The sequence below is a fragment of the Hipposideros armiger genome, unplaced genomic scaffold (genome assembly GCF_001890085.2).
Source record: "Hipposideros armiger isolate ML-2016 unplaced genomic scaffold, ASM189008v1 scaffold_1251, whole genome shotgun sequence".
Taxonomy (NCBI): Eukaryota; Metazoa; Chordata; class Mammalia; order Chiroptera; family Hipposideridae; genus Hipposideros; species Hipposideros armiger.
This window is the reverse complement of record NW_017732601.1, coordinates 43,248-70,638: the sequence shown is the minus strand read 5'-3', so window position 1 is coordinate 70,638 and position 27,391 is coordinate 43,248. Positions and strand designations below refer to the sequence as shown.

Genomic DNA, 27,391 nt, shown 5'->3' with positions numbered 1-27,391 from the left:
ATTTTTTGAAAGATAGTTTTGATGTGCGCGCATACGCGCACACACACAAATATATATATATATATATACATATATATATGTAAATATGTATATATATATATGTATATATATATATATTTGACGTGTTATTCCAACACCACGAAGCAATGAACTGAATTGTGACACTGTCTTCCAGGAGATAGCATCAGATCCCACAGGTTAAGGGCTCCGTCCCATGAGACTCCAGAGGACAATCGCAGGTCCAGTTTGTTTCTTGCGGTTCTTACTGACTGGCTATGAATTGCAGGTTCCCAAGACAGTGTCCTTGGGTTCAATTAACTTGCTAGAGCGGCTCATGGAGAAACGTTTGTTCATGTTTACCAGTTTATCATAAAAAATATTATAAAGAACCCAGATGAAGAGGTGCATAGGGCAAGGCCCAGAAGGGTGCAGAGGCCAGGAGCTTCTGTCCCCATGGATCTGGGGGGCACCACCCTCCTGGCAGTGCCTTCACCAGCCATGAAGCTCATCAACTCTTATTGCTCAAGAGGTTTTGTAGTGCTTCTTCTCCAGTACCCCCTTCCCCATCCCCGAGGTCAGTGGGTGGGGCTGAACATCCCACCCAGAGAGTAATAACCTGTGCTATTTATTTTATATTTTTCTAGATCAATGAACTGAGCCATGTTCAAATCCCTGTGATGTTGATGCCAGATGACTTCAAAGCCTACTCAAAGATAAAGGTGGACAATCACCTTTTTAACAAGTGAGTACAAATACGACCTTTTTTAGAACTGATAATGACTGCCAAGAGTATGATTTTTGTGAATTTCTATAATCACATTGTTTTTCAATTGTGGGAGTAAAGTTTTGCTGATGAAGTTAATCTTGTGATAAACATAACCATCTGTCATTTTCAGAAGAGCGACAGCGGGCTCTCTTGGGTAATATCCTTTGGCCATATGGCATATTGTTCTCTATGAATATCTTATATGTTAAAAGTGATATTCTCATTGCAATTTAAATGTTTCAAGCTATAAAGTGCTAGGATTTTTTTAAGAGCTGTGGACCTCATCTATCTTACACAAAACTCTCCTAATTACTTTACGAACAGAAAGGACGACTTCATAGAACAATAAAGAATTAAGGTGTTATTTCATAAAACATAGCTGGATGCCATATTGGGCACTGAGAATATTTCTCCTTCATTTGACTGTCATTGTACACATCATTAGGGAGCACTGTATGTGTTAGGCGGTCCACTGAGAGACAGAGACACAGGGATGTATAAGAAATGGCCCTGCCCTCATGGGGCTCATAGTCAGGCGGGTGGTTAAAAACTGACATATGTACAAATTACTATAATTTGGTGTGCAAAGTACCACAATGAGGTGTGTGTGTGTGTGTGTGTGTGTGTGTGTGTGAGAGAGAGAGAGAGAGAGAGAGAGAGAGAGAGAGAGAGAGAGAGAGAGAGNAGAGAGGAGAGAGAGAGAGAGAGAGAGAACACACAAAAGAGGAAGCAATTCTGAAGGAGTAGAATGAGGCTCATAGAAACCCCTCCCACATGAGGATCAATTGTGAAATTTCTTAATGGGGCCATTGTTTCACGTGTTAATTCTTCTCAAACTATTGTTTAGAGGTTGACCCTTTGAAAGGATCTGTTCTACATGAATTTAGAATGTGGTATTTATATAAAACGAAATAGGTCGTTCAGGGAGTTGAGAGAGTCTTGTTCTGTAAGCTTTTATCAGCAAGTAATGGAGGAGTCCTGTGGGGGGCGCTGTTCGTGGCCCCCTCTGCTGCCGTTCCCTAACTCTCCTCACTTTTGCTTTTCCTTCACCGTTTCCCTCAGCCAGGCCCCTTACCTTGGCACCTCTGCTTCTAGATGGTAAGAGGACACAAATGTGATCAGTCTGTCCCTTCTGTCCCCTGGATCTTACCATGGGTTGTACCCTTGATGCTTGGCAACAGGGGATTGACTTACACGGGCCCATTTATACGTCGATTTTTAAAATAAATACGTACAGAACCGTAATGTATTTTCTCTTCCTTATAATTTTAATAACATTTTCTTTTCTCTAGCATATTTAATTGTAAGGATATAGTATATAATACATATAACATACACAATATGTTACATGACTACCATATGTGTTAATTGACTATGTTATCTGTAACACTTCTGGTCAAGAGTAGGCTATTAGTTTTGTGGGGAGTCAAAGGTTATATGTGGATATTCAACTGCGTGTGTGGGGGTGTCAGCACCCCTAACCCTGTGTTGTTCAGGGTGCACTGCGGTTGGTTCTGTAAACTCCCTCTGTGCCCTCTGTGGGTAGGGAACTCTAAGCACTTCTTTGGCTGTTGGTAGAACTAGATGGTGGGAGATTCAAGTCTGGTGATCTCTTTGTGTATGTGAGCTTTATTCCATAATATGCTCTTTCAGAGAAAACATGCCGAGCCATTTCAAGTTTAAGGAATACTGCCCGATGGTTTTCCGAAACCTGCGGGAGAGGTTTGGAATCGATGATCAAGATTTCCAGGTGAGTTGCTTTTGTAACGTTTGCTTCAAATGGGCTTCATCATGCCTTTACTCTGTAAAATACAGTTTACATTTTTGTCATTACAAGTACGTATATGATAGTAATTTTGATTTTATATATTAATTTTCAATGTCCTTTCTGAAATAACGGGTTCTTTCAGTTAGGGACCCCTCTACAATATGATTTCATTAGTTGGTAGGAAAAGAAATGATTCTTTGGGAAGAGAGCAGGCATGTGAGACTTTCATATACTCTCACTTCCAGGTGAAGGTGTTCTGCCAGTCAGTGTTCTGCCCCTTTTGATGCCATGAATGTGTCACCAGCCTGTGCAAATGTGTGTGTGTGTGTGTGTGTTGAATTCGCATTTCCTGTATTTCTGGTTGCTACTTAGGAATCAGAGTAATGTTTTGGTTTTTGCTGATTTGCTGCCTTTCAAATTGGCCAACCCTGATTCTCACCTACAGTGTGTTTGTCAGACGCCATACACATGCACTAGGTGCCACATGGTACAGTGACTGTTTTCGGAAAGTGGGCCCTTTTCGGCGCGAAATCCAGGTCCTTGGCAACTCGAGCAAGGAATTGAACGAGATGCCAAAGTAAAGCGCTGAAAAAGTAGTTTATTCGAAAAGATAATACATTTCAAAGAGTAGAAGTAGACCTGAGCTATAGAGAATAGCTCAAGGGCCCATTATTAGAAGAGAAAATACATTCCAAAGAGTTTGGAGCAGGCCACGTGCAAAGGCGAGGCTGAAAGAGCTCGAAAAGGAATAAGTGGTCAAGAGAGCAGGGCGTCCAAAAAGGAAAAAAGGGAAAAAGGCTCAAACTTTCCAGGACTTGGGGTTTTTCTTCCCTTCTTTAAAATGGGCGGTTCTCCTAAGGGCGTGGGACAACTTGATTGGCACCTATGATTGACAGAATGTACTGCACAGGTGCCAGTGACTGGTCTGATCTAGTTGTACCCATTTGTTTTAAGGGTAGATAGTTACAATGAAAAGAAGTTTTGGGTTGAGAGGGGCGGTCAACGGGTGGTCACATTCTGTGGGATGTGCAGGAATGCAGAGACCCAATGTCTGCCTCTATCTGTTTACCTAGTCTTCCCCTTGAGAGGCATGAATCCCATAAAATCTCTATGGGAAGCTGAGGGACAGGAGGTGTTTTCTTGTGTATCTGCTTCCTGCTGGGCAGGGGTGTACAGCTGTCCCTACCTATTGGGGGATTCACGGAACTCTCACCCTAGCTGATCTCAGATGGAAGGAAGGGGTCTCGAGCTCCGCCTGGAAGACCATGTTGTCTTCTTTGGTTGTGACCAGCAATCTTGTTGGGGTATCCTCTGAATCCCCAAAGTCCCTGAATGAGGAAAAATAGATTTTAATTAATAAATCTGTTAGCTCTCCTGAAGCCTGTTGTCATTTAGCCTGTTACTCAGGTGGCATCAGTTGTCTGGGCCCAGAATGGGTTTGGCGTTTAGTTTACTGGCCTGGGGGGATATTAGGAAGTCACAGGCTTTCAAGTAGTTATCTGAAGCAGGAGACTTCTCTTGTTTAGGATTCAGAAACTGATTTACAAACCAATCAAGAAGCTGGGGGATAGAATTTTAGGATTCAGGCTAGGAGTAAGTAATCTTTAGTCTAGGATTTACAAACTGGTTAGAAAAGTAATCAAAGCCAAGAGCTAAGGAACTAAGAAACTAGGGAGGAGACTTAACATTTCCATACTTAATATTCCTATAGGAAAGAAAACTTAAAATTCTCTGGGGGAAGGCACTCTCCTGGCCCATAACAACTGCTGCACTGTTGTCACCATCAGCAGCCCACCCCTCCCAGGAATGGCTCTGTAGAGCACCACCATGGAAAAATGTGCACTGTTGCTTTTTCCCTATCTGTGCCTGGTTCTCAATTTTGACTTTTAAAATGGACATCATGGTGCTGTCATATCTGCTGATCCATGGCCATTTCTCCCAAGAAAGGACCTGACATCAGTTACCTGATTTTCATATAGCCCCCCAGATTCGGAAAAGCCAAGGATTTTCTTTGTAAGCAGAAATCTATGTTAAGAGATGCAAGGGCTACTTTTGGTCTTTTACGACAATCTATTCATTTTATTGAGTTCTGACTTACATTAAATCCCTTCAGATCTGGTAAACCCTTGCTCTCATTTGCCCTAAATGGGAAATCCTAATTGATCCTGCATCAAGTGCCATATTGCCTCCCTGGGTGACTTATAAGTTAAGTGTTAGCACAGCTTACCCTGTATTTTCCCTGAACGATTAGGGTCTCCAAGGCAAATTGAGCTTAGTATATTTTCCTAAAGATTTGGGCCTCTCCACCTTGCCCTGCCCCATTGTTGAAAGTTTCCAAGAATTTCTCACATGCCATCCAGGCCTGAGAAACCTCCCAGACACCATGTTTTGATAAAGCAATGCTGGCCAGGCTGCAGGTGACGTTTCCTTCTCCGCTGACTGCGGCCAAGGTGTTCATGGAGGTCCAGGTTCTGAGCAGAGTGCACCCAGGGAGGGCTGAGGGGAAGTGTGACAAGGAGGATGTGGGCGCTCAGTTTTTTTTTAAAAAACTGTGGTGGAGCCACCAATGCTCAGGTTTGACCTTCATGTGTCAGAGTGAAAGAACTCAGACTTGCAACTGAGGCTGAAAAGAATAAGGCGCTTTTAAAAAATACATGTTTGGAATAGTAAAAAAAGGTTTGTATCAAATAACGAGGAATAATTCTCATTACTTGACCTGTTACTATGTTTAAAGAGGCCATATGAAAATAAATGGAGTACTTTAAACAGAATGAACAGCTGATAACTTTCATGTCCTAAGATCTCCTGTGGCTGAGTCTGCTAAACTGAAGTATGTTCCTCCCTTGGTCCCCCCTCCTTTTTTTGTTTTAAATAAATCTATACTGCCATTTCACAGAACTGACTTTTAAAAGCCTAAGCAACAGGATCTTGTTAGAGTCCTCAATTTATTACCAAAATGAAGACCTTATATTTCTTCTTATAATCAGCTCTGTTAAATGAGTCTTAAAATGAGCCCATTACATCCCGAGTTCTGCACTGTAGCAGATAAAAGTCATTTTTTAATGTCCTAAAATGACCAATTTAGTTGCTGAAATACTAAGATGAGCCTATTTTCTTTCCCCTTTCTCTCCCTAAAACCAAAACCATGTAAGTTGATCTTTAAGGAAGCGCAAATTGCTGAGTAGAAACTTTGAAGGCAAATTATGCCAGCGGAGGATGATTCACACTAACTAATGGGCAGGTCTGTTAAGCTCTTAGCATGAGCAGCATAGAGGAGAGCCAGTGTGAGTATAATTAATCACTGGAACTTTTCTCCTTTGCTCAGCTATGCCTGGTGCATTTGGCGTTTAAATTGCTGCTTTCTCCTTGGCAACTGTATTTCTATTTTAAAAAAGAAAAAGGTGGGTGTTCAAAGTAACTTTAGTAAACCAGAGACGTACTGGTTTTCCTCCCCGATCCTACGTCCAGTGTCTGTACCTCTTAAACAATCGTCAGCAGGGGCAGACCCCCTAGTTTAGTTTACACCGAAGACAAGATTGTAGACGTGGGCCTCAACCCACTTTGTTGGCTACGTGGTTTGGAAACAAGGAGGAAGTTGTACCAAGGCTGGCTCTGGATTCGTGCCTTGAGGGCTTCTTTTCAGGGCAGGGGTGAAGGCGGAAGTGTTGCGGTCCTGTGCAGGCTGCAGGGGGACGAGGCCAGGACCCCGGAGGCCCTCATCTCAGGTGCTTGGCACCTTGACTCACCACCACCCAGTTGTTTCATTCATCATGGCCAGAACAAGTAACAGGTATCAGGTGACACATGTAGTACCAAATTCCCAATCTGGTTTGAAAAGTGGGATCAGTGACCTGGGGTCTCCTCGTCTATTGGAGGCCCTGGATTGATCGCTTAGGGGACCAGGCCTCACGCTGCTTTGCCTGCTGTGTTTATTTTTCTGAAGCACTTGCATGTTGAACTAGCAGCTTTAAATCAATGTGGTGATAAGAAGCTCCATCGTCTAGTTCATTTAGGATTCAAATCTTCACATTAAGTCACATGAATAAATGGTCTCCATCGGCCTTGTGTGTGTGAATGCCTTTTGTCTGCACCTGAAAAAAGTCAGTATTGATCCCTTTGATAAAAGCAGAACACAGTACAATAACTAGCCTGCCTCAGTGACCTCTATCAGTGAACTTAAACTTCTTAAAAGGAACTGAAAAACATTCCTGCTGTCCCCATAAACATTTGTATCTTTCCTCTGGTTTTGATTTCTAGAATGTCTTTTAAAAAGAAAACTTCTTTTTCTTGCCGTTAAATTCAAGCAACTATTCAAATTCAAGCAACTATTCATCACTGATAACAGTGTCACCTACCAAACCTGTGAGTGTGCGCACGCGTGCACGCTTGCACATTCCCAGTCCTTCAAGATTCAGAACTTTTGTCCAGTTTATTAGTGCTTCTTCAAATTACTTCATTGGTTTGTAATATGATCATAGTTGAATTATGTTCTTCTGATCATTCTTGGGCCAATGTGTCTCCCCATTACCACACTTTTAAGATAGGATGTCTTTCAAGAGGACTGCTCCCATGGAGGCCTCCACTGTTGGTGCAGTTCTGATTCTGCTGTCACCACTGCCACTGTAAGCTCTGGTACCCCTTGGGTCAGTGATTTCATGCACAGTTATCAACTCAATGTGTGTTTATTTGCACCTACTGCATGTCAGGCTCTGTGGTGGACATTGTAGGAACTGCAGGAGAGAAGAAAGGGTGAGGGAATTCCTTTTTTTTTAACTGTTACATGCCAGATTCTGTTTTAGATGCTAATGAGATTTACAGAAACCCAGGCATCCTGATTTTTAAAGTTCTTCAAGAAAATCCACTTTCCAGTCTCTCAGAGAAACAGACCCTCATAACAGGCCCCAGGAAGTTAAATGAAGGCTTTAGTTACAGATTCTGAGCTGTGGGAGCAGATTGCCCACCAGAAACCAAGAAGTTATCAGGATGGAGATGAAGCAGTTAAACCTAAATACACCACATAATTGAAACCCAACCCTCTTGTTCTTTATGGAGGATAATATCAGGTTTACTTTCCCTTACCACATCTCCTGAATTAGAATCCCTCATTATTCGCATTTGATGCATTTTCTTCTTTGTATTTGTAACAGAGAATTCTAATTTCTAAATAATTAATTTTAAAAGCTAGTGTTTTAAACTTCTGATGCTCTTGTTTCAGGTTTAAAAATAAAATTTTTAAATGTTAACACCTCTAGAGTATACTAAATTTGGGGGGAAAAATTCTGCCAGTATCTCTAGAATATAGTCACCGTATTATCAAATGTAGATTTCCCCAATATAATTTAAACTGTCTGAGGGCAGGAATTGAGTCTAGCTTGATTTCCAGGCTGCAGACTCAGGATAAGTGGGCCTGGGCAGCTCTTCAGAAATACTTGTGGAAGAAAGGGAGGGAGGGAGGGAGGGAGGGTTGAAGGGAGCATTCCAAACGAAGTGAGTCTTCTGGGCCAAAACTTGGAAGCCAAAATGCTCAGAAAAATGTGAAGCAACTGGATGGTGGTGGGATTGTGGGAGATATCCCTTAGTAGTTCGTTGTCTCTTGGGTTGGCTCAACCCACTCTTAGAAAGTTTCTCCTCATACTCATTGGCCTCATAGGTTAGCTGCTGTGAGCCTCATCATGAGCATTGGTTGGAAGCCCCGCCTGGGCTGAAAACCAGAGGAGCTCCGCTCAAATTGGACAGGCTCTTGATAGACCTTTGGGAAAACTCTCTCATAGACCATCAGCATCATCAGATTTTCCTGTGCTTTTTCTGCTCCTTCTTATGAGTTGAGCCAATGACTGTCCCCACCACAGACTTCTCCCCTCCACACACGTGGAACTCAGGCTTCCTGTTTTATCTGCATTTTTCTGCCCCTGAACCCACTTGGGGTTGTGATTTGTGATTTTCAACCAAGAGCTGCCACAGGGAGCTCCTGTCCTGATTAAATGCCACATTTGTTCATTATGAGCTTGGGGCCAGGTCTCTGGCATTGTCACCTCAGTCAAGTAAGTACCAATCTGAGATTTTTAAAGGTGATCTCTATGCTCTCTGTGAAGTTCCTGCAAGTCTGCTTCTTTTGCTGCTGGTCATTACCTTTCGCTCTTGTGTTCTTTTTTGATAAGTTGTTTCATTATTGATAAGTATTAAATTGCTGTGTGTTTTGCTCCTTTCCGTTCAACACCTGGGATCCCAGCTCAGACTTGCTTTGAAATCCCCCAAGAGCTTCACACAGGGCTTTGAACACAGTGGGCACTTAATAAATCTTTGATGATGATGTTCGAGTTCGCATGTTGGTCTTCACCTCCCTGAAGAGGTCAGGGGACCATCTGTGCTTGCTCAGATATGTCCAATGCAAACCCAGAAAGCAGCTTGTCTGAGCAATCACTCCCAGCTCCTGGGCCATGTGATTTCAGGCATGAAATCATAACCCTGAGTTGTCAGAGGGCAGCATTTGGCTTCCAGATTCCTAGCCTGAAACAGGTAGCCTGGGTTAGAAAGAAGAATATTTTTAGGGTAACTGGGAGTCTACTTTGAGTCCTAGATCTTCAGTGACTGATGCTGTTACTTGATCCAGCCACTTGGCCCCAGTAGGTCTTCATTTTCTCATCTGATAAATAAGGGAGAAGAACAGGATGCTCTCTGAGGCCCGCCAGCTGTCTAATCTCTGAAGCTATTACCAAGTCACTATGAGTAGATGACTGTCACTTAGGTTCTTATACACAGTATTGGCAGGTTCCCTTTGTAAGGCGGTGGTGGCTTTTACACATTGGAGTATGGCAGCATTGATTTTAATTGGCCTTTTTGTTGACAAAAATTAAAAACTTTTCATTCATGATCTTTAACAGAAATACAAACTCATATCAAAATGGAAAAAAAATATATGTAAGACTATATAAGTAGTTCAAAAGAATTAAACATTCAAAATGCTTGGGTATTTAAAAAATATCCCAGGGTCCATAATGGTTACTAAATCATGACATTTTTATGAGAGGTGTATAAGATTAGTGATAAGAATGAGCTAATTAAATTGACCTTTAAATTTCCTTCACCCTTCTGGAGGCCTCACTAATCCGGGACCCCCCACTGCAAAAATAAACATCTTCAATGCAGACTTTTAGAGGAGTGGGGAGGAAGGATAGCACCATTAGTCCCTTTCTTTAGGGAAGAGACAATAAATTTCCAATTATAAACATAAGAAGGCCATTGAAGAGTGAGCTTCATCTCATTATTTCCTTTATTTCCTGTTGAGGACTACATGGCACCAGAGTTCAGACTCAGCTGTTGAGATTTGAGAGAGGGTATATTGTAAGATCAGTCATGGATTTGGATCTGGGAAATGGATGTGGTGAAAAGTAAGTTTTCTTACAAGTGACAAGATAGACAAAAATGGACTACATTGTCATGTTCTTACCTGCCCTTCCTCTGATAGCTTTGCCCTAGAACTTCAACTTTGTGTCAAACAGTTTATTTTATCTCCAATTCCCCCAGCATGCCTGGGAGCATCCTAAGAAGCAGCATTGGGGGACAGTAACATGTCCACTGCACTGGACTGAGTAGAGAACACCCAGAATGTCACCTCACTCGCCCAGAGACAGCCCAGGGTTACAGCTGGCACAGTGGGTCACTTTAGGGCGTTGAGTGTGCTCAGGAGACTTGCAAGAAGAATGTTTGGGCCCGTCACAAATACCTGTGTACAGGGCGATTGCATTTGTATGAAATGTCCAGAACAGGCAAATATATGTAAGACAGAAAGTAGATTAGTAGTTTCCTATTAGGGAGAAGAATGAGTGGCTGCTCGTGGGTACAGGTTTTCTTTTTCTTTCTTTTTTTTGGTTGTTGTTGTTAAAGTATAGCTGACATACAATATTATTTTAGTTTCAGGTGTATAACACAGTCATTTGACATTTATATGCCTTACCATGTGATCACCACAATAAATCTAGTAACAATCTATCACCATGCAAAGTTACTACGATATTATTGACATTTCCTGTTCTGTACGTTAGATCCCTGTGGCTTATTTATTTTATAACTGAAAGTTTGTACCTCTTAATCCCCTTTATCTTTTTCATCCATCCCCCCTCACCTTTCTTCTGTGGCAACCATCAGTTCTCTGTTTCTTTGAGTTTGTTTCTGTTTTGGTTTGTTAAATGTGTCTGGTTTTCTTTTTGAAGAGATGAAAATATCTAAAATTCATTATGGTACTGGTTTTTTAACTTTGTAAATATACTAAAGACACTGATTTGTACAATTTAAATTGGTGGATTGTATGGTATGTGAATTATATCTCAGTAAAGCCATTAAGGAAAAATAATATTTGGAGTTTAAAATTAGTTTATATTCAATATGAGACTTTTTTCCCTCCACCAGTGAGTTGCCTGTTTCTCTTGAGGGTAGGGGGTTATGATAACAGTATTTTCAGTTCAAACAAGCGAATTTAAGGAATTACATACTATTTAACTTGAGACTATCAAATGTATAGAAGACAAGGGTAGCCAAAGAATAGAGCATATCTTTTGCAATTTGTTTCCATTTATCATTAGATTTTTCTCTCCAAACTAATAGCAATTCATTGTCCATTTCCTGTGTCTACACACTGATAGCAGTAACTATTACTGAGTACTGGTTAGTGGAGCAAAAAGGAAACCTAGATACCATTAGGTCCAACTGTCTTTCCTTGCTGATGATCAGATAACAGAGTGAGGGGTGGGGGAGGGGGATGTTGAGGGGTCTCATTGCCCTTGGCTTGATCTCCAACCCATTCTGTTTCTACCACACATGCTGAGACTGTAAAACCTAAAAGGGAAAGAAAGGTGGTAAAGGCAGGCCACAAGTGACCACTGTGGGCAGTGAAGGCAACAAGATACTGGATCAGATTTTCATGACATCTGCATTTTAAAGGTTGAATTAAAGTCTTTTAAGGCTCTGCATTAAATGAGATTGTGGATTTTGTGGTAGCTCAACAGGTTACACAAATGACTTCTCAGACTCAGTTCCCAGGTTGCTAGAAAACCTCCATCCCTCTCCTCAAGCCCTTGGCCTCCTTCAGCCAATTCCTGCTCAGCACCTCCCATCCCTACCCCTACCCCCATTCCCTGAACCTCAAGCTAACAGAGGCCACACCTTGAGCTCCCCTTCCCTCCTCCCTCTGAGGAAGGAGTCCCCCACCTTCTTCCCCCTGTGCTCTCTACTTCCTTTAGGGGGTTGTCCCATCCTGTCATCCCACTTCCCCTTTGGCTGGAGAGGATGCTGGGGGTGAGCAGGGTCCAGGATAGAAGGAAGACCGTGTGGGTTGGGAATTTTCAATGTGAAACTTCTTTGTAAAATATTTTAAATCCTCTTTTAAAAGTATAAGTGGTTATTGAGGGCTGTAGAAAATAACCTGTAAAAGTGAATGGGGGGAAAAGGGTGCAGCTCTCAATTTTTACTGGGTACAAACTAGAAGCTTGGCCAGGACGGAAGAACTCATTCTACAAGTCCTTCTTTATTTTTGTTTTATTTTATTTATTTATTTATTTCAGCTGAGCCATCCTGCCACCTGTTGACAGCTCAGCTCGGGCCGAGACTTGAATCGCTGTTGCTCAGAGCTCAAACTCTTGAGCGAGCTCTTAACCAACTGAGCCACTCGGCCGGTCCCTCCTTCTGTATTTTTAATTTATCAACTTACAGCATACTTTGTTAATATTGATCTGCACCTCTCATTATTTTCCAAGTTGGAATTTGCGTTTTATAATAATAGCCACAATTTATTGAGTGCTACTCTATTCCAGGCACTATTATCGAATTAAACCCCAATTATTATTATTATTATTATTATTATTATTATTCTCGTCATTATTACCTTTCCACAGATATGGAAACTGAGGCACACAGAGCTGAAATAACTTGTCCAAAGTCATGCAGTCTTGACTTCTAAAGCTCCCATGTCTAATGCCACACTGTACTGTCTTCTATCTTAATCATTAGTACTATTTGAAACTTGAAAGGTCATCAGGCCCCGGCTTTTGGCAATATGAGCCTGAGAAAATATGAATAAACTAAGTAAAAGTATGAATAAACTAAACTTAGAGAGATAGTTTTGATGTTCAGAACATTCTGATGACTGTAAACTTAGCAAGTTTGTAAACGTGTTCTCCTCTGATGGCTTCTAGTCTTGAGAAGGCATATGAGGACATTTCCGAAGACCAGTGGAAGATTTCATACTTTAAATAAGCCCTGGATTGCCTTTGTATTGTGTTGTGACTTTGACCCCAGCATCCACAGAGCACTTGTTTCGCACATTCGCCCTTTTGAACTGAGAGGTTCAGAATCCCAGATTTTTATTTAAAAAAAAGTGCCTCTGTATTACAGAACATGCAACTCTCTAAGTTTTGTCCATCACGCAGAATTTGTTTTCTAATGAGAGTAGATCTCTGCACACTCTAGGTAGATTTCATTGGGTAATTTTATCTGGCACCTTTCTCATAAAGACAGACACATAGGTAGGGGTAAGGGTTCCTGAAAGTGAACATTTTGCTTTGGAAATGGGAATCATCTGGAAGATAACTAACGCAACCCTATAAATGGTGCATTTTAGGCCTTTGGTTGAATCGGGTCTTCATCTCAGACGTGGCCTTTTACGTGAGGGTGCTTAAGATGAGAAAGAATTTTTAGAAATGGTGCCTTCGGCTAGACCTTCTTTCTTCCATGCAAACCTTGTCTATACTTGCAAATTTTGTCTTAACTTATTTTTCTCTGTCCCCTCCACCCAACTCCCTGTCCCCCAATTAATATTATAGAGTATCCCAGAATTCAGCATTCTCAGTGTAAAGGTTACTCCTTTCAGCTCTGGCATTCTTTTCCAAGAAACCCATCGAGTTTTAAGCACGTAAAGACAGCAGATGGGACGGTCTTCTAAAGATAAAAGCCAGTGACCAAAAGAGAATGAAAACCAGCTATTCTTAGAACACGTGAATTAATTTAAACAGACATGATGAACTGTGCCAGAAATGTCAAGAAGTCTTAGGATTGACATTGTCACGGGATTGTTAGACACCTTTCGGCCCTGTCTTTGTGCCACATGATTGTCTGACTCTAAGCCCTAGGCTCAGCAGCTCATAGTTTTCCTGTCCTAAAGGCTTGTCCTTCAGACACACATCTGTCTCAGCTCTAGCCCTGAGAGATGATTCCTGTTCCTAGCCACCTCAGGTAAAGTCAGGTAATGAACAGTCCTAGAACGAGTCAACATAGATTTGTGCAAGTGTTAATGAAAGCGTAAATCAAGGACTCTGGACTGCATTAGCATTGACACTGTTCTTGATATTTTCACACGTTTTTCTTGGCAACATTGAAAACCTAAAGAGAGATTTGGTTTTTTGCCAGTTGGCTCAGGCTCTAAATTGTGATTAGAAAGTGTTTGTCACCACAGAAAAATATATATCCACAGTCTCATCATAGCTCCCACACACTCTCAGGCTCAGGCAGGGAGGCAGCAGTGACAGGAGGGATGGAGGCCGACTGCTCTGGGCGAGGGTCCTGCAAAGCCCTCCACATACACCATCCCACTCCACGGTTGATGAGTTTAGATAGGCAAGTCATTTCAACTCTCTGCTCTCTGTTTCCTGATCTGTAAGTGGAGTGCTTTGGAATAATCTCCAATATTGATTGCAATTGTCACACTCTTTGATTATGAGAATTATTTACACATAAAGGGACCCTTTGGGGTCCCCTAAATGTCACTCCCAAGCTCTGTTTCTTCTCAGGGCTTTCTCTTCTTGGCCTCCCAAACGTGTCCAAGCATCCTGTATGATGCTGTGGTTCGTTTTTCCTTTGTGATAGAACAAAGCACACTGAGGGATTTCAGTATACAGTTTCACTAGATAGTAGACTGTTTTTAGGACCCCCAGAAGACTTTCGATATGTAGCCATGACCTCCTTTCCTTAACTCATCTTCTTCTTCTCGCTGGAGTTGTCCTGAGTACATCTGGAATCTATGAAGAATTATTTTCATGCTGCTCTAGGAACTAGTGTCATCGTCCCTTTAATCTTGGCCCAGATGTCCTAAACCATTGTCGTGCCCCAGCTGAGATGATGTTTGTACTCTCTTCTGACTGGACTGTGGTTGGGGGACATATCAAATCACCTTCTAAGGCCTGTGCTCTCCAGCAGTCCCTAGAGCAGTGTGCTGTGTCAAGTAAATACATTTTTAGAGTTATAAAAGGTCTGAGGTAGAAATCAAATTCAGCCCCCCTGGGCTTATTCTCTGTCACTTTACAGACCCAGAAATTGAGGCTCAAATCTCTATGACATACATACCCAAGGGGTGATGAGTGGCCAAGCATGTTCTGGGCCCCAGACCAGCGAGCGCCCTGCCATTACACAGTACTGCCTTTTCACACAAACAAATGAACACTGCTACCTTATTTCAAAGGCTACCAAAAAAACTATTGTTCTAATGTTAAGTAATAACAGAAGTTTAATCTTGTCTTTGTAAATTGCCCTTTTTTGGTTACCTCAGAGGAACCGTTAGGGCAGGACCAAAGGCATATTACACGACTCCATTGTATGCCAGTTTTGTTATCATCAAGTAAGAAAATGCACCTGGCTTTCCTATCTCACAGGAATGCTGTGAAAATAAGTAGGAAGTAATGAGTTGGATTCTTCCAGTCTTCAATCCTTTCAAGGATCATGCATTTTGTGTGCAGTTGTGCTTACTTTTCTGATTTTTCTGCTTGTACAAGGCTTTCAGTAAATTTGATTTGTATGTCCTTATATTTATAGTGATTATAAAAGGTATGTTTTAAATTTTGACTAAGTGTCTGTCCCTGACTTCACTGATTATTTGAAAACTAAGAGCTTTAAAAAAAAAAAATCCTTCCACACTGGAAGTAGATATTATGGGTTGGGGCTACTCATTTAATTACTGAAAAATTGAGTTGCAGCAGAATCAAGATTAGAATTTGTAAGGTATTGTATCGCATGACCAGTATCCTAATGCAAAGTCTATAATAAATAATTATCAATGTCTTTGAAACTAAAGGGAAACAAAGAATTTGGAAGGAGGTGGCATGTGAGCTGAGGAGTTATGGTATTGTTTGACTATGCAGTTCCAGCCCTATACCTTAGAAATCCAAACATTGCCTTGAACAAAGTACTATTAAGCATTGCTTTAATGAACTAATACAGTGAGTGCAATGAACTATTATTCTTCACTGTAAGCTTTCTCATTTTAACCAAACCAGAGATAGACAGACTATAACGGGAAAGGTGTTCATGTAGGGAAATCTATAATTATAACACACTTAATGCATAGACTCTGAGCACTCTGCACCAGACAAAACACATTGTAGCCACAATTCAGTAAACTCTTGGTTCTCATGTATGATGGGAAGCTCTGCTGTATCAGCATCATCTGCTTTTCAAATGCCCCACCCACACCTGCTGGGTCAGAATCCGAATTTGAACATGATCCCCGGGTGACTTGGTTGCTCATTAAAGTTTGAAAAACGCTGACTATGCAGCTTTCAATTTTTTTCTATCCCATTGGTCCGTGATAGAACATTATCCTTTCATATCTAATATGCCAAAGAAAACGATCTGTGGAACTGATGCTGCTGTAATTCTGCCCTTCGCTGGATACAATTAGCCTTTACTATTATTCCCCACTCTCCTCAAAAGTTATTTTACATGTAGTATCAGTTGTACAAAGTTCATAGCCTGTTCTGCCTAACTGTCATGAAGTTGGTTGTTCCTGCTTTGATTTTATGCCTGAAAGTAATTTGTAATCTCACGGTTCCTAGTATTCTTGTTTTATTTAGAATACCTTTTGCACATAAATGTTTGGGAGGAAAAAGAAAGACCATTAGCAAAGAGCAACAATTGCTTTCTTTTCTAGTGTTTCAAACCCCAAAGGGGACACTTTGATTTTCTACCTTTTATTCTCAGTAGGAAAAAGTATGTAAAGGAGTTTTGTTTGTTTGTTTTTTGAGGAAAAAAGCAGCATAATTGAGAATTAAACTCCTGTTAATATAGACATTTTCAACCTGAAAATCATTTTCATCATTGCAGTCTAGCTAATGAACTTCAGTTGTCTTAAGAATAATTTAACACTGCCAAGTCCTGTTATTTAAAGTCATTGGCAGTTACCCTGATTTTTTCCCCCCTTCTCTCCAGTTTTCCAATAAGCTAAGAAAAGCAAATTCAGTTCATTGGCAGTATTGGCCCTGCTTGACAGGTATACCTGCTTTCATTCAAATCCAGCTGTACCATTTCAGGATGGAATACGCGGTGCTAAGGCCTGTCCTCAGAAATGAGAAGGAGCTCACAGGCCACTTCCCTCTGCCTCGCAAAGGACCTGCATGTGCTACTGTGCCACGCAGCATACTTACACTTTGTGTGGCTGATTACTGTTGGATTTTATCTAGAAACGAAGGAAAGATTAAAGAGACGTGACTATACTAGGCAGAAAGGGAAGTCTTCCATTGGAAACCTATGATGCAGTGATATGCAGTGTCCCTTTAACTAGACAGCGTTCGTTCACTGGGGTTTTTGAATGCCTACTTTGAGAGTGGAAGTTGAGCAGAAGTGTCTGCCTTTGCATCATCCCTCATATGCACCCCAGTGGGGCCAGGCAGGGAGGGAAGGTCAACACTGAAGAGCAGTCAGCAGGGGTGAAGACCAGACTTCTCAGATGCTTGGAGTGTGCTAATCCCAGTAGTCTCGTGGCCATTGTATGAAGGTTGGGGGAAGGGACAGAGGCCTCCTGGAGGCTCTAAGAAACAGGAAATTCAAACAGGAGAGTCTACATGTGAGAAAAGGGTAGACTTACCTAGCTAGAGTGTCAGTAGCATGAGCCAGATACTGGAATGAAATGGTACTAGAGGAGCCCCTCCTCAGAGCCCCTCCTCGTCCACCCTCCAGAAGAATATTCCTTCTCAAAAAAGGCTGAAGGAGGGTGTGGAAGATGGACCAAATCAGAATCTTCCGAGGAGCTATTTTAGAATATAGCTGCCCAGGTTCCTCCAGGGGCACAGCACAGGCAGCAGAAGTTGCTGAGTAGTTCAGTAGTTGAGAACTTAGGTGTGGAACTTAGAATTCCACACTGGCGATGGAATTCTAGCTCTTCCAGTTACTCGCTGTGTGACCTTTGCCCAATTACTAAACCTCTCTGACCCCCATCGCCTCATCTGTGAAATGATGATGATGTTCATAGTAACGATTTCACAGGGCTGTTACCAGAATTGGGAGAAATGCTCTATTGCCTAATGCTTGGCATAATACCTGCCATTAAGGAAATATTCAGTGAATGTCAAATTTTCTTTCATGACTGGAACCTAATTTTACTCAGAAGAAAATTTGAGCTCTTGTCCAACTTGGAAAAGAGCAGGGTGAACAAAATAACTCTGATGATAATTCTAGACCTTAGTCTACTTTAAGGATGTTAGAATCATAGTATAAACTAAGCTGTTTTCATTCCATTTGCAAGACTAGAAATTTGAGTTATGGTGAATATAGAATGTCACCATCCTATTTACCAATTTCTTTCAAACACAAATGTTTTTGAAAAAGTTGTGATGACACTAACTTATCCAGAAATCGGAAAGCCACGGCTTTAACTGGTTCTCTTCCCTCTCATCACGACGGGAAGAACTCCTTGACCAGGAGCGCACCCCTCCCCAACGACTCCCAGGCACGCAGTGGAGCCCGGTTCCACACGTCCTACGACAAAAGATACGTTATCAAGACCATTACAAGTGAAGATGTGGCCGAGATGCACAACATCCTAAAGAAATACCACCAGGTAATTTTTCTTTACCTTTATATGAAACTCTGAAAAGGTTAACATTCGTGCATGCCTGAGTACCATAAAGGCCAAAGATTTAAATACGTAGCCAGGAAATGATATCACATTGGACATAAACATTTCCTCTAGCTGGGTTTTTTTTTTTTTAAGATTTTTATTGGGGAATTGGGGGGATGGGAACAGTGCTGGGGAATTGGGGGAAGGGGAACAGACAAGTTGCTGTCGTTTTGTTCTTCAGTCTAGTTGTGGAGGACGTTGCTTCACTGGCCCAAGTTGGCACCATCATTGCGCTCTTCTCTGGCGAGGCAGATCAGTCGCCAGCTTCTGGACGGCCGCTCACTGCGGCTGCTGGCCACTCACGCTGGCTGCTGGCCACTCACGCTGGCTGCTGGCCACACACGGTAGCTTATGGCAACCCACTACCACAGGGTCTGCAGCCCACGCCGTCGCCGGCGACTCCCGGCAGCCCAGCTCCAGGTTGAGCTGTTGTTCAGCATCTTAGCTGTAGAGGGCAGTGTCACTGGCCCTCATATGTGGGATCCGAACCGGGGCCCTCTGGCATCCCAAGCGAGTTCTTAACCATCGCGCCACTGGGCCGGCCCCTAGCTGGGTTTTTAAAAATTACTTTAGCCAGATTACTGACAGTTAACATTTAGGAATGCTTATCCTGTGAAGATGATTAGTTATTTATATAACACTTTTAATCTAAATACTCTTCTGTATAATAGTTTTGATGATTGCCATACTGATTTTAAAATCATTCCGCTTAAAATTTGGCAGAATTTCAGAAGTTTTTTTGTGCCTGCCAGAAGTTAGGTGGTAACCTGTGAGTGTTTATCCATTTACACCTTCAAGTCCTATCCTGCTTTCACTGGTTTTTTTCCTGTCCTGGCCCCAGAAGGGCCCACTCCCATCCCACACTACTGCTGGAACATTCTCTGACTTTCACCCGTCAGCGTTATCCCTTCATACTCATCTGGGGAAACAATCAAACTACCCTTGGGAGTAGTGATTCGCTCTCTCTCTCTCTCTCTCTCTCTCTCTCTCTCTCTTCCCCCCTCCCTCTTCTCTCCCTCCTTTTCTTCCCCCTCTTTGAATAAATTCCAGCACAAGTTTCCAGGTAGAGCACATGTTCCCAGGTCCCAGCAGAGCTGTAAGAGGTCTTACTTACTATGTGGGAAGAGCATGAAGTCTGGTATCAGACAATCCCAGGTTCAGATCCCTGCCCTGTCACCTACTAACCTCGTGACTTCTGGACTTTGAAGCCTCAGTGTTTTCTTGTATACAGTGGAGATAATAACTGCACCTAACTATGGAGTCCCAAAGATTAAACTGGAGTATGTATGTCAGATACTTAGCACCGTGTGTGCCACACACCAGGCGCTCAATATATGGTGGTGGTAGTTGTTATCAAGTCATGTGACAATAACCAATAACTACTATGTCATCTTGAACAAAATTGTACTCTAATGGCATGAATATGACTGCTGCTTCCAACATCATAGAAATAATCTTCAAAACTGGTGTTTGAATCACATGCTAAAACATACATACAAACAGCATGCACAAGCGTGAGTCCTGCACAGAGTCCTGGTTTGTTTGTTTTTTTTTTTAACCTAAGTAGCTCCAAATCCCCTTCAAAGGTAAAGATTGGCTACCATAGAGGATATTCAAAATAAAGTGCTGGCAGGCTGGCCATGTGGCTCAGTTGGTTAAGAGCTCGCTCAAGAGTGTGAGCTCTGAGCAACAGCGGTTCGAGTCCCAGTCCGAGCTGAGCAGCCGCTGAGCTGCCAACAGGTGGCAGGATGGCTCAACTAATTAAAAAAAAAAAAAAAGCAAAATAAAGTGCTGGGGGCCCTGACTGCGTAAACCAAAGGATTCTCAAAGTGTTTATACTATTGCATTATTAAACATCAGCCTCTCAAAGTGATGACTTTGAAGACTTGAAGGCGGCTTTTATTTGTATTTCTGAGCAACTACGTACAGATCTGTTTAAAAGTCAGCTTCCTGGGCTGGCCGAGTCACTCAGTTGGTTAAAAGCGCGAGCTCTGAGCAACAGGGTCGCTGGTTCAATTCCTACATGGGCCAGTGAGCTGAGCCTCAAGCTGAGCTGCCGCTGAGCTGCCAGCAGGCAGCAGGATGGCTCAGCTGGTAAGACCACGTGCTTCTAACAACAAGGTTGCTGGTTCAACTCCCGAATGGGTTGGTGGGCTATGCCCACCCACAACTAAGATTGAACTCAGCATCTTGAGCTGAACAGCTGTGAGCTGCCGATGGGTGGCCGGATGGTGACTGGACTTAGAGCTGAGCTAGCTGCACCCACCACAAATAAGATTGAAAGACAGCAACTTGGCTGTTCTCCTTCCCCAATTCCCTAACACTGTTCCCCTTCCCCAATTCCCCAATTAAAATAAAATAAAATAAATAAATAAATAAAAGTCAGCTTCCTTATCTCATAGTCATGCTTTCCGCTCTAACATCATGGAGTATTTCTTGGCAGTTGGCTAATTCTTCAGTCTTTGCGACTGTGATCAGTTGCATTTTTCTTGCAGTGAAATCTATGAAAATCTTTGAGCTATATTCTGTTCCCAGAAACTTGGGACTGTCCCTAATTTGTTTCTTAAAGACATTAGTCAGCCCCTAAATTCATTTAACATATAACAAATCTTTTATAACATGTATTCCTTTTGAAATTTGTTCTACAGTGCTTGTGCTGTTCCCTATAATGAAGGAAATTTTAAAATGCAGGGATAACACCTGGGAGGGTAAAAACAATAAGGCACTGGCTTCTAAATGAGCTGAGTTACAGGGTGAAGCTTTAACTACTGACCTTTTAAGCTGTCTACTATTTCATGTCTCCCTTCTGGAACTTAATGTCATACTTATGCATTCTTCCTACACTTTCTTCAGATTGTCTCAGAACTTTCAAAGCGAGCTAATACCTCAGTGACTGATGAAAACATTATTCTGATAAATGGCTATGATCCCATTCTAATAAAATGTGACACTCAGTTCCAATATCAACTTCTGGCTGACAACTTTGAGTTCAGAGTTTTTTTACTTTACAGACACCACAGTTGGAAACGTTCTGTCTGGTGTGGTTACCGTAACCTAACATGCAGATTTGACATATCCTAGGTATTTCTTGAAATACATTAGGGATCCAAATAAGTTTATGGACCTGCTCGAGGGGATTTCAAGTACTAAACATTTTCTTGTATTTCACTGCTACAAAATAGGTATTTTCTTGGTGTGTTCTTTATCCAGAAAAGTCTCATTTATCCAACATCTTTATTTTTCTTTCTTCTTATAAATGGTATTTTAAATATGATTTAGAGGATCCCACTTTTAATACATTTTATTTAAGGGATACTAAGTCGAACGTCTGGAACGTCAGGAAACAGATCGTTGCTTGTTATGAACTGGTCACTTAGGGGGTCTCTGAACCTCAGTTTTCCCATCTACATTTTATTCATTCATTCATGTCTTCGTGTATTTACTCTTTACCTAATTCCAGAAAGGATATAAACTGGCCTTCAAGGAAGTTTGAAATACAAGATAAAATAGGTAAAAAAGCTAGAAAAGGGAAGGAGAGGGTGAACACAGCATGGAGTCTGGAATGAACCTTAAACTCATTCTGTGATGATCAGTGAGCTTCCTACATTGAGAGTCACTAATTTGACCCTAGTTTCCTAGCAGCCAAAGTGGAAAGTGAAACCTGAATAAGCTAGTTACACAGCTCCTGTGCCTGCAGATACGAATGAATCAGTGGTTAAGGAGAGAGATAACTATTCTTGGTACTAAAATCAGAAAGGGTTATTTTTATGCATTCCCCACAGAGAGGACACATGCATGATAAACATCATCCTTGCAGCCAGCTGTGTAACACTCAAGAATTTCATAGAACCTTGAAAGAAAATCATCAGTGTAGGCTGCTGACCCCACACCAACATATAATTCCCATTTAGCCAGCACCGTTGTGCAGAGGGAGGATGCAACACACACGGCTACCCAGCGCTCCGCCAGGCTGGCTCCCACCAGGCAGGTGTTTGAATGTCCTCAAGCTTCCCTTCTCATGGGCCACTTTCAAACAAGGTGTCACTGAATATTACATGGCAGCGAGCTGGGCCTTGTGCATCCTCAGGTGGTTTCATGCCATCAGACCCAGGCCTTGCCATCTGCAATCCAGGAGAGGTCCTTCTAAACTTTGTGTTCTCTGTTCTATCCAGTGATGCTCAGGGGCATTTGAGATGGGTCTTCGGCCTTTTCTTCCTACTTTAAGAAAGCCTAGACTACTTTTAGGATTTATGTCTCGTTTTGTAAATGTTCGGTCTCCTACTTCAGTGGCTACTGTCAGTTCTTCTATTTCTTCTTGCTTTTTGTTGCTTTTACCATCTAATTTACTGTCCTTCAGAACTGCCCCGCCTGGAATGGTAACTAGGTTTGTTCACAGTGCAAACCAATAGATGGGACAGGCTCCACAGAGAGCCTCTCCTGCAGAGCAAATTGGATGGACTTTCTGACAGCTCTGGTTACTCGATGGCCCTTGACTTGTCTTTTATTTTAATGAAATGTATCCAGAGTTGCAGCTATATTCTGGAATTAGCTTAAAATTATCATAAGGTCAGCCTCTGCAGAAGTGGAACATGTCTAGATATTTGAATAAATTCTTCCTGGGATTAATTTTCTGATAAGTCAGCCTTGCCACCAGTGCAGTGTGGTAGGTAGTTCAGAGCACGTGGACTGTGGAGCCGGCTGCTGCCTTCAGACCCCAGCTTTGCCTCTGACCAGCTGTGTGACCTTGGGCAAGTCACCTAACCTCTCTACACCTGCTTCTCTGTCTATAGATTTGGATAAGAGTACCTCCTTGATTCAGTGTTGTTCTAATTAGGTGAACTGATATCTTAAATTGCTCAGAACAGCGCCTGGTTTATCGTAAGTGCTATATAAATGGTTGAATAAGATAATGAAATACCATTTTTCTACTCAGTTTCCTACATCCCAGTGTTGAAATCATTAACTCTTTCAGTCACTAGGGGCCTGGTTTCTGGGAGAGTGTGACACTGAGGCAGACTCGTGAAGATGTGAACCACAGGGGTTTAGGTTTCTTCTCAAGCTCCAGCATCTTGCCTTAGTTTTTATCTGTTGCCAAATCCTTCCCTAATTTACACTCTGTTCTAAGAAAGCACAGTGTCCTCTCTCAGACCAATAGAAAATTTATATTAAGCACAGTTAACATTTATAAGTCTCTATTTGATTTTTCTCTTTTTTATGGTTAGGAAAATACCCTTTTCTTCAAATTTCTGTTAAGCTAGAACATTCTCAGGTCTTAAAAAAGGTGATTATCAACTGATCAGCTAAGCAATGTCAGAAGAGCATTCATGAAGAAGAAAAGTGGTTGAGAACCTATTTGAATATCTTCTTTCTCTTAAATTGACTGATTTTTTTTTTCACTGCCCTGAATTCATTGGGAATTTTGGTATCATGTAGCCTCAGCTTTATTTAAAATTAAAAGTCAATGTCAGTAAAAGTTTAGAAATTTTACAGGAGGGGACAAATTACAGTGTAGATGATTAAGAAATGTCTTATGAAAATATTCAGAATACCTTCTAAGTTTTGAAATACAGGGGTTAAATTTATTTGTTTTTTTATGTCAAAGTGACTGAATTGGTAAATTGATATTGATAAAGTATCCTAAAAATCCTTTCTTATTCTTTGCACATAGGAAACAATTAGTAACTTGAGCCAAGTCTAGAGGCTATGCCTAAAAATCTGAACTCCTTGTTAAATAAGCGAGCTAGTAACTCACATTTCAGGGAAGGATTTCAGGGTGAATGCTTGGCTTTTTGGACCGTGTTTGGAGTGCATCATTTTATCCTCCCATGAAAGATAGTGGTGTTGGCGTTATTGTTCGAATATGAGCTACAAATAGAGGAAAACTGAGAAAGTGGATATCATAAAAGCCAAAAATTAAAATAAAAAATTGGGTGTGTGGCTCTGAAAGAGAAAAAGTTACCAACTCCATGGGTCCGTCTCAAACTCTGATTACAGACAGAACACCTATAAAAATGCAGATTCTGACTCAGCCAACCTGGGTGTCTACACTTCCAGGTGATGCTGCTGAAACCCCCAGAATGTGGCAGGTCCACACCTACTTTCTAGAACAGGAGAAGCATTCTGAGTGTGCTCTGGCTACTCTGGTCCTATCTGGAGGAGGGGTCAATTGAATGGGAAAAGTACATTTAAAGTTTTAAGGTCTACATGCACCTGGAACTGTGTGACCAAAGGCAGGCTCCCAGCAGGACCTGTCTGTCATGGGAAGCTGCAGACACATTCTTGCTTCCCTCTTAGAAGCATCAAGAAGGTGTTTGCCATCTCCTGGATCCCTGTGGCCTGGGTAGTGCCCCTTCAAGCTCCACTTTGCTGACAGGGAGTCACTGCTTGTTAATGGGAGAGTTTGGAGCCCTCTGTTCACAATGTCCCAGCCATTTGTCCCCCAGGTTTCCAGGGAGCTGCCCAGCACACTCATCAGAATGCTTTTCCTGTAGCAGATTTTTCCCATTTTCTGGAAATTCCATTATCTGTTCTCTTCATATATTGCCTGTCTGCTCTATTCTCTCTCCCTCTGTCTTTCCAACAGCTATATATTTCACATTCTTATTCTGGCCTCTATATCTCAACTTTTCTTTCCTATTTTCCATCTCAAAACATCTCCGCCCAGTTCTGGGTAAATTCCTCAGCTATCTCATCACCCAGTCCTAATTCTCTCTTCAACTGTTTCTATCTGTTGTCTCACCTGTCCAGTGAATTTTCTTTTTTTTTTTAATTATCATACACATATAGTTTTTCTTGAAGATGTTCCATTTTTTAAAATCTGTCAGTTCATTCCTGATAGTTCTTGTTATATGCTCATCCCTGACATTGCATCCTTTGTTTTTTTTAATGTTTTATGCATAACTGCTCGAATTCTATTTCCAATAGTCCTAACCTCTGCAGTTCCGGGGCCTGAATTTGCCTGTAGTCTGCTGACCCTCACTCAGAGTGACTTGCACAAGCCGAAGCCCACATAGAGTTTGGGGTTCAGATGTTGATTAGGGATCAAGGCCTATGTAGGGAAGAGCTAAGAAGTAGGATTGGACAGAGGGAGAAGTCACGCTGTCATGTAGGCACAACCAAGTCACAGCCAACCTGATGGTGCACTCTGGAGTGCTCCACCCAGAAGCTCCCATGACGTGCCAAAGTGACAGAGATGCTGACCCGGAAGGAGCTGCCAACTAAAGCTGCAGACCGCATTCTTCAGCTGGGCAGCCAGACCTCTCACAGCTGCCCACCAGGGTGAGGCTTGGAGCAGCCATTCTGCATTCTGATTGTAGTCAGTGACTAAACTCCATCTATACTTAAAGTATGTTTTACATGGTCATTTCATCTTCAACGATGATGTTATTTATGGGTGTTGATTATAGTGTCACTGGGAATTAGGAACAATCAGTGTTTGAGTCTAGGTATAGTCCCCATTATCTCAGTACTGAGAATGTTTGTAAACACTCCAGAGGTTTTGATCCTTTTAAGCCTGACTTTATTATGTTTAAGAAAAGAAGTAGCATTTTGTATTTATATTAGCTTAAGTGTTGTCATCCTTACATTCTTCTTTGACTTAAAAAATTTGAAACCAAAATAAATTATGTTAACTGACACACACACCATTTTCCCAAAATCAATTCAAGGCAAATTTGGGTTATTTATTTATTTGGTCATTCTAAGACAAAGTAATTCTTAATTTCAAACTGGTTGACTTCCTTCCTTCCTTCCTTCCTTCATTCCTTCCTTCCTACCTTCCTTCCTTCCATGTAAAATATGTTGCTGGGGTGACCTATAAACATAGCCAGAGTCACAATAAGGATTACAGATAATTTAACCTTTCAAAAACATTTAACTGAAACAAGACGTTACATTGACATATTAATTTAATGCTATATTGTCACTTTAAATCTCTAAGATGAAAATGAGTGAAACATGATAATAACAGCAATTTCCAAAGCCAGAGCCCAGGTTCACATGACCACATGGAGATATAAATATTTATCTGTTGCAGTGCATCACTTAGACTCCTCTCAGGGGAAACCTTCAGTCAGCTGTGAATCTTTTACTGGCATTTCATTTTGCATGAGAAGAGCAACAAATTGGGGATTCACAATGCTTGTTATTCTTGTTGAGTGCCTGAGAGCAAAGGAAGCTGAGATTTTGTAGCTGTTGCATTTTATGATTTTAAAATCCTGATTTCACCACATCAATTGATCATTGCATTACACTTCAAACAAGCCCATGGTTATACAGGGAAAAGGTCTAAGGGAGACATGGAGAGATTAAATTTGCCTTTATTGATGACACCATAGAATCATTTACACGTCGATTTTTTCAAAGGAGACAGAAGAAAGTAAAAATTGTTCGTGTTGGAAACACAGATTACAGATAAACATTGCCAGCCAGTATCAGTTTCTGAGAGCAGTCTTAAAAAACAGATGCCATTGTCTGATAAATAAGAAGGCTAGATGACATAAGGTGTCCAGCTATGAAAATGCAAAAATGAAAAGTAATAAAAACAATATTTTAAGATAAAACTACAGGTAATGCAGTGAGTTTAGCACTGAGAATATGGACACCAAGAACCATCTCTCTTGCCTGATGCATGCTTTTAATCTGAGCCGCATACAGATGACCAGCGTAGAGTTTGGTCCACTTGTGGCCGTCTCTTGCCCGGGACCTCAGAGTGGCAGAGGACAGAAGTCCACAGACTTCTAGAAAGGAGTCTACCAGGACGCACTCGGGCACTGCACCTGTCGTGTCTGTAAACTGAGATATTAATACAGCAGCTAGGGACACCACCTGTGTTGATTATGTCCCTTGCCAGTGGGGAAGGACTGCCTTGTAGCCACCTCAAGACAGTGGTTGAAAGTGAAATAAATATGTATACCTTTCTTAAAGAGGGGCCCTCAGGATTAAATCATTGTCTCTCCATTCTTATAATCTGGACGTTGAGCAT

At 41.6% G+C, this 27,391-nt stretch overlaps 1 protein-coding gene across 1 annotated transcript in view; it reads left to right on the top strand.

The window, feature by feature from the left end:
* LOC109376974 (phosphatidylinositol 5-phosphate 4-kinase type-2 alpha-like) overlaps nucleotides 1-27,391 on the top strand; it is a 155,938-nt gene that overhangs the window by 91,055 nt on the left and 37,492 nt on the right. The window contains exons 2-4 of the mRNA XM_019633152.1: nucleotides 645-742; nucleotides 2,420-2,516; nucleotides 18,196-18,348. Coding sequence (XP_019488697.1) covers nucleotides 645-742; nucleotides 2,420-2,516; nucleotides 18,196-18,348 — 348 coding nt within the window. The remainder of the gene's footprint in view (nucleotides 1-644; nucleotides 743-2,419; nucleotides 2,517-18,195; nucleotides 18,349-27,391) is intronic.